Below are 12,483 nucleotides of genomic sequence, written 5' to 3'. Positions count from 1 at the left end.
GCCAGTTAAATTACTTAAAATTCCACACATTTATATTCAGTTAACGTAGTGTGTCTCATGCTTTCATATTTCAAAAAATGGCAAAGCCCACTGGTAGCCAATCATACTTGAAGCTTCATCAATATTAACCCCAAATCCTGCATCTTTGAAGATATATTTGACATTATAATTTTAAAGATTGAGCTTAGGTTCTGCCAAGGATTACCTCATTATTAAAACACATGCTATCTCTGTGATTCCTCCCGTCCCTGAGAATCAATACATTTCAAAAGACTTTTTTCCCCTAATATCATTGGAATTATTCCTTATTTCATACACAATTAAGCAAACAAACAAAAAGCAATCCAAAAGATTATTTAATTAGTGTGTAATTTGCTTTGGCATATGCAAATCTCATTTGTTTTGGCATTATCAAATCTCAGTAATTTACTTACAGTTACCTCCTTTGGTGAGGAATGCTCATCCGCTTGAACAGCTTTCTATGCTGGAGCTGCAAATAAATATAGAATTGTAGTAAGTATCCCAGTGGTGGATGGGTAATGCTTGCATCTACCCAGTAATATAAATCCAAAGAGGCAGCACATTCTTTACATTTACTGAAAACCAGCAAATCCAGATTCCGACGCTCCTCTTGGCTGCAAGTCCCCCTTCTGTCCCCCAAGAATCAGGTTCTCTCAAGTTGGAATTGTTGAAGGCAAAGTTAGTTTCTCACAGAGAATACAAATGGTGGCCCAGTTAGGTAATTCTCGATTCTGGACTTAATAATGGTTCTTTAGATGGTGGTATGTATTTATTCACTTCAAAATGTGCAATGCCAACCCCTTCCCATTTGGCTATCTGGTTCATTCTGCTGGTTCATCCCTGACTTCCAGCCCCAAAGTCTTGCCCTCATAACACCACTGGATGCAGAAGCAGAATTACTTTCTTGCCCATACCAATGAGCAAGCCCGACCAGGGAATATCACATGACCCACTCTTAAAAGGATGGTGTTCATGCCATTCCTTCCATTGTAGAATGGAATGATGGTACACAGGATAAAATCTTTCCTGGCATTGCTTGCTTCAGACTCCAGTCTGGAGATACATTCAAAGAGGCCGAAGAAGAAGAAGAAGAAGGAGAGGAAGAAGAAGAAGAGGGAGGAGGAGGAGGAGGAGGAGGAGTTTGGATTTGATATCCTGCTTTATCACTACCCAAAGGAGTCTCAAAGCAGCTAACATTCTCCTTTCCCTTCCTCCCCCACAACAAACACCCTGTGAGGTGAGTGAGGCTGAGAGACTTCAAAGAAGTGTGACTAGCCCAAGGTCACCCAGCAGCTGCATGTGGAGGAGCGGGGACGTGAACCCGGTTCACCAGATTACGAGACTACCACTCTTATCCACTACACCACACTGGCTCCGTACTGCGGGCTCATAGTAAACTCCCATATTTTTTTTAACCATGTGAGTTGATAGCACTTAAAGAACTATTTTCTGATGTCCCGAGTAGAGAATGTTTCCACTCAACCTAGTACATGTTGCTTCTAAATCTGTAGGGCAGCTCTTCGTCTTTCTAAGCCACTCACTGTCTCTTTAGATGGCTTCAATTATTAGCGCTCCTTTCTTTTTATAGTCAAATATGTCAGTCTGGATAGGCAAGATCTCTTGTGATTCATCCCATGAATCACCAGTTTTCCGTGCCTTAATGTCAGGGTCAATTTAAGTGTGACACCGGTAGCTGGGTGGAGGTCAGCAAAAACCCCAAACTTACACATGTGGGTGCCCCATGCGATGGGTCTCATAGTTAAAATAGTGCCAGAATTAAATGGTTCTGATGACGTGCTAGTTCTATGAGGGTTGCAGCACTTCTTGTATCAAGGTTATTAATATTGTGCATATGGAAGCAATTTGGATGAATAAAAAACTGATTCTTCTTTGAAATAAAAATTCTGCAGTTCAAAATGATGATTCAGAAGCTTCACTTACAGAATTTAAACTCCAATCAACTTAAAACAAATAAGGTTTTACTCAGTTAGATACATAATTTCTAATACTGATCCCAATATAGGTATTATGCATACCCTAAGCTAAAAATCAAAGCTGTCTCTCCTCCATGCCAGCCTCCATTAGCTTGAAGGCGTTTTCCTGGAGAGAGATTAGTATGTTCATTCTGTTCAGCAGCTTGAGAACAAAGAACCCAACATCCAAAAAAGGATGGCTACAGATTAGCATATGCAGAGACTTGTAATAGTATATCTTTTTGTGGCTGAGCCACCAAGATACAGTCCTACTTAATCATTAATTTGTTAGTCTCTCTCTTCAGCTCCATTGGAAATTTCCATGCCATGCTTCACAGCATACATACAGAACAATGCAGGGTTATTTTCCATCTCAGTGTACATTAAACAACACTTAACAGTTGGTGCCCCATCTTTCAGTCTCTCACACCAATCAGACCAATTCTCTTGAAAGATGGCAGCATCAAAGAAGAGGCATTTTGCAGATGTTTGTATGACAGCAAGCAGAGCTTCCAACAAACTTATACACAACCATAATGTAATCTACAGTGTCAATAACAAGATGTATAGTTTCTTATCTTCCTAAATATTTACAGTGCTTTCTGAATAAATGGATGTTTTCCCATATGACATTTGTAATCAGTGGTATTCCATCCCCTCAAAGTCAGCTGTTTTCAAATATTTCCAGACAAACTTCCTTAAAAAGACAACATGTGGCTTGCTGGCTTCATCCATTACAGGTTAACCGGTTTTGCTGGCTCATATAGCTGCATGAAATTATTTCAACACTCTCAACACATTCCTTGCATATGTGCTGGTGAGCCACAGGCAGTTGCAGCTGATGACGTACACAGTGTACACTCTTAGAACTGGTCTATATGTTAACTTTACCATAAAAGACTTTCCTTGGTCCACCACTTTGCTGGTACCCACCAGTGATATGGATTGTAAGACAGGTATCTCACAGTTATCACCCAACCCATGGGGCTTTTCCTGTACATCAGACCACTGGTCCAACTAAATTAGTTTCATCTACACTGACTGGAAGTGTAGGGATATTTTCCAGCCTGGCCTGAAGATGTGTGGAATGAACCTGGGATCTTTTGCATTCAAAGCATGTGCTCTCTCACTGATCTATGGCTGTTCACTGATTCTTTCAGATAAGCTTTTCAACTCTCTTTAGGTAAAGGCCCCTTTTCAGCCTCACTTCCACTAAAAATAATAATAACCATGAGACTAAGTCAGTATTGTGTTCCTATTATTGCTACTGTCTGAGCCTGAATTGCTCCTATAATCTGTTTTTTACCACTCTTGAAAGGATGTCCACAGTGCCTTAAACACATCTAGTAGTAGAGCCCAGGTTTTGAATATATAAGGTCTTAGTTTAGCACCTCTAACTGAAAGAAAGCAGACTGCAAGCCTGGGAAATATTGCTGCTTGAGACATTGGAGAGGGATTTCCATCCATGTTTCATATCTGTTATGTCACTATGGTTGATATTATAGTGGGAAATTAATAATATTTGTTGTTTGAACTTGCCATGCTCTGACTGCACTGATCCGCAAATTTCACCTTTTCTGTGTGCAACATTGCTTTAAAAAGCTATATCCATGTTTGAGAACTGGTTTGGAAAGATCTATGCGTCCTGTACAGCCAAGTGGTTGGCTGTGGGATAAGTAACAAGTCGTTCAAACTGGCAATCCAGATAAGAAGACCTTTGTAAAACTAGGCGGAACCATGTTGACTCTCCTAATCCCTGTGAGGTTATTTCCTGCAATACCTTATACGGCCATCATCAGTGATGGCGCTGCAGTGCCACAGAAAGCAGACCAACAGCTTCTCTGTTCTGGCAGTGTGACTCAGTGAGGGGATGAGCCAGGATCCTACTACCAGAACCCCTGGTTCAAGCCCCCTGGCACTTTACAGGCCCCATTTTATGTTCATACAGGATTTCAAATTGTATGAGGCAAGTGGGAGTGCACCATGTAGCTTCACATCACCTTTACTATGCAAGCTATTGCCAGCTGTTTTCCATCATCCCTGACCCCTGGTCTTGCTAACTAGGGAGGTTGGAAGTTGTAGTCCAAAAACAGCTGGAAACTCAAGTTCGGGAGACTCTGTTCTAGAAGCAGGCTCTCAAACTTCTGTGGTGGGGACTTCCAGTACTTGAGTGGATTGGGCATAGGAATTGTGAAGGGCAGAGCTCTCTCTCCTTCCCCTACTACTTTAGAATCCCATGAGTAAACAGAATTCTCAGATATAACTGCATAGTATCTGTTTGCTGTTGGTGTTAAGAGGTGATAACTATGGTAATTGTGAAGTGAGAGATCTGGCATCAAATGAATATCCACAATACCATATACAGTGGTGCCTCGCAAGACGAAATTAATTCGTTCCGTGAGTTTTTTCGTCTAGCGAATTTTTCATCTTGCGAAGCACGGTGTCGGAAAAGTTTTGGAAAAGCTTCAAAAATCACCAAAGTCTTCAAAAACCTCAAAAAAGGCTACCACACCGCGTGCTATGAGTTGCTCCTCGAAGTCAAGTCGCAACTGTATTAACGGTGTTAAGAAAAAAGAAACAAACTTGCAAGACGTTTTTGTCTTGAGAAGCAAGCCCATAGGGAAATTCGTCTTGCGAAGCAGCTCAAAAACCGCAAAACCCTTTCGTCTAGCGAGTTTTTCGTCTTGCGAGGCATTCGTCTTGCGGGGCACCACTGTATATATTTTCTATTGAAGTTCAAGCAGGTAGCACTAAGAGATTCACAGTATTCGTGTAAGTGAGAATGTGTTGCTTTTCATCTTCTCATTAGCTCCTTGGAGATATCAATAAGAGATAATACTAGCACTGAACAACAACATCATCATCATCAACAACAACAGAGTGGAATCCATAGAACATAAACTGATTCAATATGCAGATAATAGCCTATCATCAGTCATGGATTTCCACTTCAGAATCGAGAAGGTTGTGGACTTAACATAGAGAGCAGCATATTATATTGGACTATAAAATAAATTATTCTAAATGCCCTTATCCATTACTTTGCTTTCAGCCATGGTTTGCAGTCAGCAAATCTAAATGGGGAAAGAGCTAAGGAACCAATTCAAAAGAAAGCTCAGTAGCATTGTAAAACACTTGCGAAACAATTACTGTGAGGATTAGTGGTTATGTTGAGAGGTGGAGAACTGTCAGTCTTTGGCTTGATAGAGAAAATGAATGTTCTGCTGGAACTAGCTTCTAAGCATAAGATATAATGAAAAGGTTTAGGCTTAATATTACAAAACTAGAGTTTAGGGAAATGTCCTAAGCTTGCTCCAGTTTGTGGACATGAAAGGAAACTTATACTGGCGATCAGCCTACGAGACTTTTATTTGAAGAATTGGCAGTGTTGCTTAATTGCCCCCAATTCAAGGGATCCTGGTGGGCAAGATGTCTTGAACCAACCTGCTGGTCTTTACATTCCAAAGGGGACAGCACAGAATAGCTCAGTTGGTTAGAGCATGGTGCTGATGATGCCAGTGTTGCAGGTTCAATCCCCAAATGGGACAGCTGCATATTCAGGTTATGCAGATTATGTACTAGAGTATTCTCGTTATGATTCTGTGATTCTCTGCTGTTCCTTAGAAAAAGTGATGGGTGTGCTCCCCCCGGCTCATCACACAATTAGCTCGGTTTTTCCAGGTTTTCTCAGAGAACTCTGGGGGGGGGGGTATCTGCCCCCGCCATACTTAAGTTCATAATAATCATGTAACCACCAATCTTCCCTTCTAGTCCTGCCTTCCCAACAATTAAGTTTGTGAAGATACGGTAGCAGCAATAGGGGTGATGCAGGGAGTTTACAGCATGGGTAGGCAAACTAAGGCCTGGGGGCCGGATCCGGCCCAATTGTCTTCTAAATCTGGCCCTCAGACAGTCCGGGAATCAGCGTGTTTTTACATGAGTAGAATGTGCCCTTTTATTTTAAAGGCATCTCTGGGTTATTTGTGGGGCCTGCCTGGTGTTTTTACATGTGTAGAATGTGTGCTTTTATTTAAAATGCATCTCTGGGTTATTTATGGAACATAGGAATTCGTTCATTTTTTCCCTTCAAAATATAGTCCGGGCCCCCACAAGGTCTGAGGGACAATGGACCGGCCCCCTGCTGAAAAAGTTTGCAGATCCCTGGCTTACAGCATTGCTCATTTTTAAGACCTGGATGGTCTAGCCCTGGTGCTTGCTTGGCCAGGAATTTCTACAGCTTTCAGGGAGCTGGGGAAATGGAGTTTCCGGTGACTCTGTGCTCAAAATGGGCTCTTGTTCCCAGGATCCGTGGCAGTGGTAGATTTTTCTCCTTAAGCATTCGCTTGTCAAAATTCCTTCTCCTCCCCACTCATTCCCCTGGTTATGATCTGAGGGAAAGGGGGAAGAAAGAGTGTTGGCAGAAGCAAAGACTGGTGCTGGGACAAGTGGGGATGGGCCTTTTATGCTCCAGGTATTTTGTAGGAGTTCTTGGCATGGCTCAAAATGAGATTGAGGGTGACACACTCTGCATCCACTCCAGAGCTCAGTATTGGTATACATTGGTACCTCGGGTTACATACGCTTCAGGTTACAGACTCCGCTAACCCAGAAATAGTGCTTCAGGTTAAGAACTTTGCTTCAAGATGAGAACAGAAATTGTGCTCCGGTGGGGTGGCAGCAGCAGGAGGCCCCATTAGCTAAAGTGGTGCTTCAGGTTAAGAACAGGCTGCCGGAACGAATTAAGTACTTAACCCGAGGTACCACTGTATAAAGCTGTGAAAAGAAATTGCACCTTTTGTGCTGTGAGCCTGTCTCTCTTATTTTTCCTTATGCACCTCCTAAGTTTAACTCTTGCTGTTTCTTTTAATTCTGGTTTATTTCTTGCATTTTAGTACCTAACTGCTCATTTCTTCTGTTTCTTCTGCTAGTTTGCTAAATGTTCCAAGGAATTCAGACTTAAACCAGACATTGCATGTTGCTTGAGACTGTTCACAATAATCTTTTTCTCCTCTGTCATGTCAACAGGTTTCTTTATTTACTGGCCTTCCCTTTTCCACCCTCCAGACCTTCTAATATTGATCACTGCCTCTCCTTTGTTGCAGGCACACGTACACCCCATTTTCTCATTATGTTTAAGAACATTTTAAAGCACCAAGCTGTTCAGAAAATATTTTCAGTTAGCATTTTGTCTCAGCAAAAAATGATTCAGCCTTCAAACCCCTGCGCTTGCTCCCATTTCTTGCTTTTTTAGTCTTTATTAAATTAGCTGCTTGAAATAGTCGATGGATGCACCAAACAAGATTAGTATCTGTAATTTACTGAGATCTTTCCCTAGAACTTTCAGTTATCTACATCAGAGGTTATTAGGACCCTGAGAATGTTAAAGCACTTTGAAATTTGTAATATGAATTGTTCAACATGGTGCAAACACCAAAGCATATTTGTGGGTGGGTTCCAGTAGCATGCAGAGTACTGTATATCAAACATTTTTCATTGACTTGACTATGTTCTCATTGATCCAAAATGAAATATGTTATTGTCTTATACCCCACCCATCTGGCTGGGTTTCCCCAGCCACTCTGGGCGGCTCCCAACAGAATATAATAATAAAAAAGCAATAAAACATCAAACATTAAAAACTTCCCTAAACAGAGCTGCCTTCAGATGTCTTCTAAAAGTCAGATAGTTGTTTATCTCTTTGACATCTGATGGGAAGGGTATTCCATTAAAGGAATCCAGGGACTCAATGGTTTGGTCAACCCTGTGAGGGGGTTGCGCCCATGCCTTGAGTCCAGGGGGACATCTGGGTGGTGGACATAGCCTGTTCCCGGCTTTCCGCCTATCCGGGTGTTCACCCTAGGCTGACCTATGCTGGTGCCATGGGTCAGCGCTACCTGCAACGGTGCAGGGAGCTAGTCAAACTAGAGCCCATGCAACCACTCACTTGCTGTAATCAATAAAGTTGTGGCCTAAATTCTACCAAAAACCAAACCAAAATTTTGAGTCTTGTCTGAATTTATTTAAGGGGAAGGTTTAAAGGTCTGAACATGCAAAATAGTCACAAAGCGAAGTGTCTGCTTTCAGTGGGTCTACTCTAAGCATGATTAATCTGACTACAACCTACTGTGAATAAACAAACTAGCTATTTTGCTTTGGTCATCTAAAAGTCATCATCATCATCATCATCATCATCATCATCATCATCATCATAATTTATTTATACCCCACCCATCTGGCTGAGTCTCCCCAGCCACTCTGGGCAGCTCCCAACAGAATATTAAAAACACGATAAAGACATCCAGGTCCTAAGTAAATATCATGCCCATTCATCTATCTGAGAATTCTGGATATAACCTAGGTCTTTTTCAAATTGTTCATATTTGGGGTTAATTCTCAAAAGCACCATTAAAAGAAAGCTTTTTATTTTGTACCACAGGAAATTCATAAGCTTTCTGTAAAACATTCACACCATAATAAAGATTTGTCTGTTAACACAAAACTTAACAAGAACTGTATTATTTAAATTGTACAGTATTTGTATGTTACTAACAATTAAAGTCTACAGCAATCACACTACTAAACTGTATAAAACCAAAAGGTGGCAATGTTCCGGGAGGCCTGTAAAAGGGTTATCTTGATCATCAAGATAACCCCAGGATTAATTGGTAGTTGCTGAAAGAATGAGCTCATATATGTTTATTCACTTGCTTTGATAATTGCTAATTGGCTTGCTCTGATGCTACACTTATCTGTGGGCTTGGTGTGCTTGGTTACTGACCTAGAGAGGAAAGACTTGGAGGCTTGCCACATATGCCTTTGTTGGCAGGTGGACCGATGGGAGGTTCTGGCCAATTGGACGTAAGCTGATATTTGTATAAGTAATGCATGAAAGCTATCCTGGGTGCAGATAAGTTATGATGAACGCTTGCTCTGGTTATCTCCTGCTTGAACTGCTGCAATGCACTCTACTTGGGGCTACCTTTGAAGGTGACCCAGAAACTACAACTAATCCAGAATGTGGCAGCTAGACTGGTGACTGGGAGTGGCTGCCGAGACCATATAACACCGGTTCTGAAAGACCTACATGGGCTCCCAGTCTGTTTCCGAGCACAATTCAAAGTGTTGGTGCTGACCTTTAAAGCCCTAAATGGCCTCTGCCCAGTATACCTGAAGGAGCATCTCCACCCCCATCATTCAGCCAGGACACTGAGGTCCAGTGCTTAGGGCAGTTTTTAATGACTAATGTTTTAATGTATTTTAACTCTTTTGTTGGAAGCCGCCCAGAGTGGCTGGGGAAACCCAGCCAGATGGGCAGGGTATAAATAATAAATTATTATGATCCTGACCCCTTCAGCAGCAAGACTCAAGGGGTGTAAGCCATCTTCACACAGGGATGTCCACACTAAAGAAATTCCACACAATGAATTGTGGCAAATGTGGATTCTCAAGCAAATTTGATGGGGCGGGGGCTGCAGCCATTCCTTGCTCTCTTATTAAAATGCCTGTGATACATAAGCATATATCAAAACATGCATTCTTTTTCATTGACATGAGAGTCAGGCTGAGTAGTCTCAATGAGTCTTTAGCTTCATGTGGCGCTCTAAACTGAACTCAAGAGCTACTGCAAATGCAATTCATATGCATACAAGTAGGCCTTCCCAATCCTTAAAAATCCTTCTAATGTAAAGGCCATGTCTGAAACTTGTCCCATGTAAAATATTTTTTTAAGGGAATCCCACCTATGTGTGTTGATGTCACACACAACAAAAATTGTTTGTGATTAGGGCAACTAAGTCAACAAGTATAAAGGGCACTTAAACAATAGTCAACTACCTAGTTTTGCCTAGTTCCAAAGTAATCAGGAGAACTGTGTGTGAGGGGAAAATATTTTTTTTTGCAGATTTCCCCTTTAACGGGCTTTAGAGATACTTCAGTTAGGCATTTAATTTGTATACATGCTTTCAAAAATATCCACAGGGTGCGATTAAAAGAATTGTGCCATTCATTGAGAAATTAATTGGGGATCAAAATACCCACCTTACATCCCAGCCCATTTTGACAGTTCTGGAACCCCCCTGCCAAGAAAACTAGGTGGCCATCCCCAGCTACCTTTTGGAAATGGTGAAAGTTGCAGTGGTGGGAGTGAAATGCTTGAGCTCATCGTGTAAGTGGTGGCCTCTGCCTCAAAGCTTTGTTTTCTCTCCTTAGGTGCTGACGCTGTAGAAGCCCAGTGTAAGAGATTTGAAGTGAGCTCCAGTGAAGATGGAAGGGTGCTCTTCTCTGCTGATGAAGAAGAGATCGTCATTGGAGCAGACAGACTGAAAGTCACAGGTAGGGAAGAACAGTGGTACCCTTTTTTTATTTATTTAAAAGTGCTAATGGTATTGATGGTGATACGCCCATAAGGTTTGCATAAGTATACCACAGTTTATTTTAAATGAGGAGGAAGACTTGCTCTCCATCATTTATGCACATTTTTCTAATGCATCTTCATGCACTCGACCAACAGATATACCACACGTTGTTCTGCATTAAGGGTGCGGAAATAGAACCTGCAACCAAATATGGCAGTGTGGAATGCTCCTGTTCATCATTCCAGAAATCCTAGTCTATTCCGCTCCCTATCCCAGCTTTTTGTTCTCTCCTCACCTGCTGCTCAACAGTCAGCATTCCGTGTGCACTGAGCATGCTCAATCTTTATTGGACTGTTTTTTGGGGAGGGTCCTCTCTAAGGGTTTTCGCCAAATATTTTTTGCCCTTGTACAAATTTTGTGGTTCCCCAAAACTAATAATAATAATAATAATAATAATAATAATAATAATAATAATTGTACCCCTCCCATCTGGCTGGGTTGCCCCAGCCACTCTGGGCAGCTTCCAGCAAAATATAAAACCACAATAAAACATCAAACATTAAAAAATTCCCTATATAGGGATACCTCCCTCTCATGTGTGGATAATTTTGGCTACCCAAGGACCAGCGCTCAAGAAATATCCTTATCTTAGGCAAAGGAAAGGAAAGCCTAAGGTAGATAGGAAGGGGGTTGTGACCAGTCAAAGGGCTGAAGGATGAGTAAACTGGAAGTGGGTAGACTTGGTGGATTCTGCATAAAGGAAAAATGGGAGGAGCAAAGGAAGAAGTCAGGGATGTTTGAGGAGGAAGAAGCTTGGTGAAACCAAGAAACCAAGGAGTGATAGGCTCTGCCTCATGCTAGGGAGTGGCATGGTGGGCACCAAAGTACGAAAATGGTGGCCTGCTGGGGCCAAAGACAGAGCCAGGGACAGAGTGGACACAGGCTGCTGCAACCTCATCCTGACTGGGAAGCCAGGAGAAAGAGCAGCAAGATGAGTGGCAACAGATACAGTCCTGAGTAGCAGCATACAGTGGTACCTCGGGTTACATACGCTTCAGGTTACAGACTCCGCTAACCCAGAAATAGTACCTCGGGTTAAGAACATTGCTTCAGGATGAGGACAGAAATCGTGCTCCGGCGGCGCAGCAGCAGCAGGAGGCCCCATTAGCTAAAGTGGTGCTTCAGGTTAAGAACAGTTTCAGGTTAAGTATGGACCTCCAGAATGAATTAAGTACTTAACCCGAGGTACCACTGTACTTCCATGGAAGGTCCAACTCAGGGCCTTGAAAGTGAGGCTGGCAAAGAGTGGGAGGGGCATTCGCCTGGTCTAACCTCACCTTGAGTTTGTTTTTATGTCTGCTTTTTTTAAAAAAAAAATAAACATGGAAGTTGTTGAGTCGCATCTACCTTTCTGGCTCTGTTATTTGGGAAACCAAAGTGGAAGATCTGGATCTCTGTGGTGCTGAGTTCCCCCCTCCCCTTTTGTTGATGTCCAGACACAGCAATAACGTAGACGGATATTCTCCTGCTGTAGAATTCGACTCTCTACCCGCAGTTCTGTTTCACATGCCATCATTAATACAGCATTAATTTATTGCGCTTTTGCCATTTTGAGAGGTTTACTTAGGTAACGCCACCCCCACCCCCAATAGTCATAAAAGCTGCCATTACCCAGCGTGTTAATAGTCGCCTGTACTCAAAATGTCAGCTCTAATTTCTCTGTGACTTAAGGGTACGTACTTAAAAGTACTCTATAAAGAGTGCTTCAAGACAGTTCACCTTGAACTGGGGAAGTCGAAACCTATTTCTTACTAGAGGACTACTCCATGGATCGGAATACTGAGGAATGGCTTTCCCTCAGTGTGTCAGTTACTCTCCAGTGAAAGACTGCATGAGACTATTTTGACTGCATTGGCATGTACTCTGTCAAACTGATAGTGGTGGTTACATTTAATATTGCCTTGGTTTATACTTTATTCTCATGTTCTACTGCAATGTACCGGAAGCAAGAGGTTGCTGATTCAATCCAACATTACAAGCTGACTCTTGTTACTGCAAATTGTATAATTATATCGGTGCAGATAGCAATCTTTAGCACACTTTAAAATGTTCCGCATTATTATTTGACTTGGAAA

General features: G+C 42.0%; 1 protein-coding gene and 1 long non-coding RNA gene across 3 annotated transcripts in view; both read left to right on the top strand.

Annotated features, from left to right (window-relative positions):
• SGCZ (sarcoglycan zeta) overlaps nucleotides 1–12,483 on the top strand; it is a 542,307-nt gene that overhangs the window by 484,495 nt on the left and 45,329 nt on the right. For both annotated transcript variants that reach the window (XM_083460104.1, XM_083460103.1), the window contains one exon: nucleotides 10,203–10,325. In XM_083460104.1, coding sequence (XP_083316230.1) covers nucleotides 10,203–10,325 — 123 coding nt within the window. The remainder of the gene's footprint in view (nucleotides 1–10,202; nucleotides 10,326–12,483) is intronic.
• On the top strand, nucleotides 4,364–4,644 carry LOC310686462. The gene is made up of 2 exons (XR_014515943.1): nucleotides 4,364–4,436; nucleotides 4,476–4,644. It is a non-coding gene; the product is annotated as an uncharacterized lncRNA (long non-coding RNA).

This window comes from Podarcis liolepis (genome assembly GCF_965112155.1).
Source record: "Podarcis liolepis genome assembly, chromosome: 9".
NCBI classification, from domain to species: domain Eukaryota; kingdom Metazoa; phylum Chordata; class Lepidosauria; order Squamata; family Lacertidae; genus Podarcis; species Podarcis liolepis.
The sequence above is the reverse complement of the archived record's forward strand: the minus strand, read 5'-3'. Positions and strand labels throughout refer to the sequence as shown.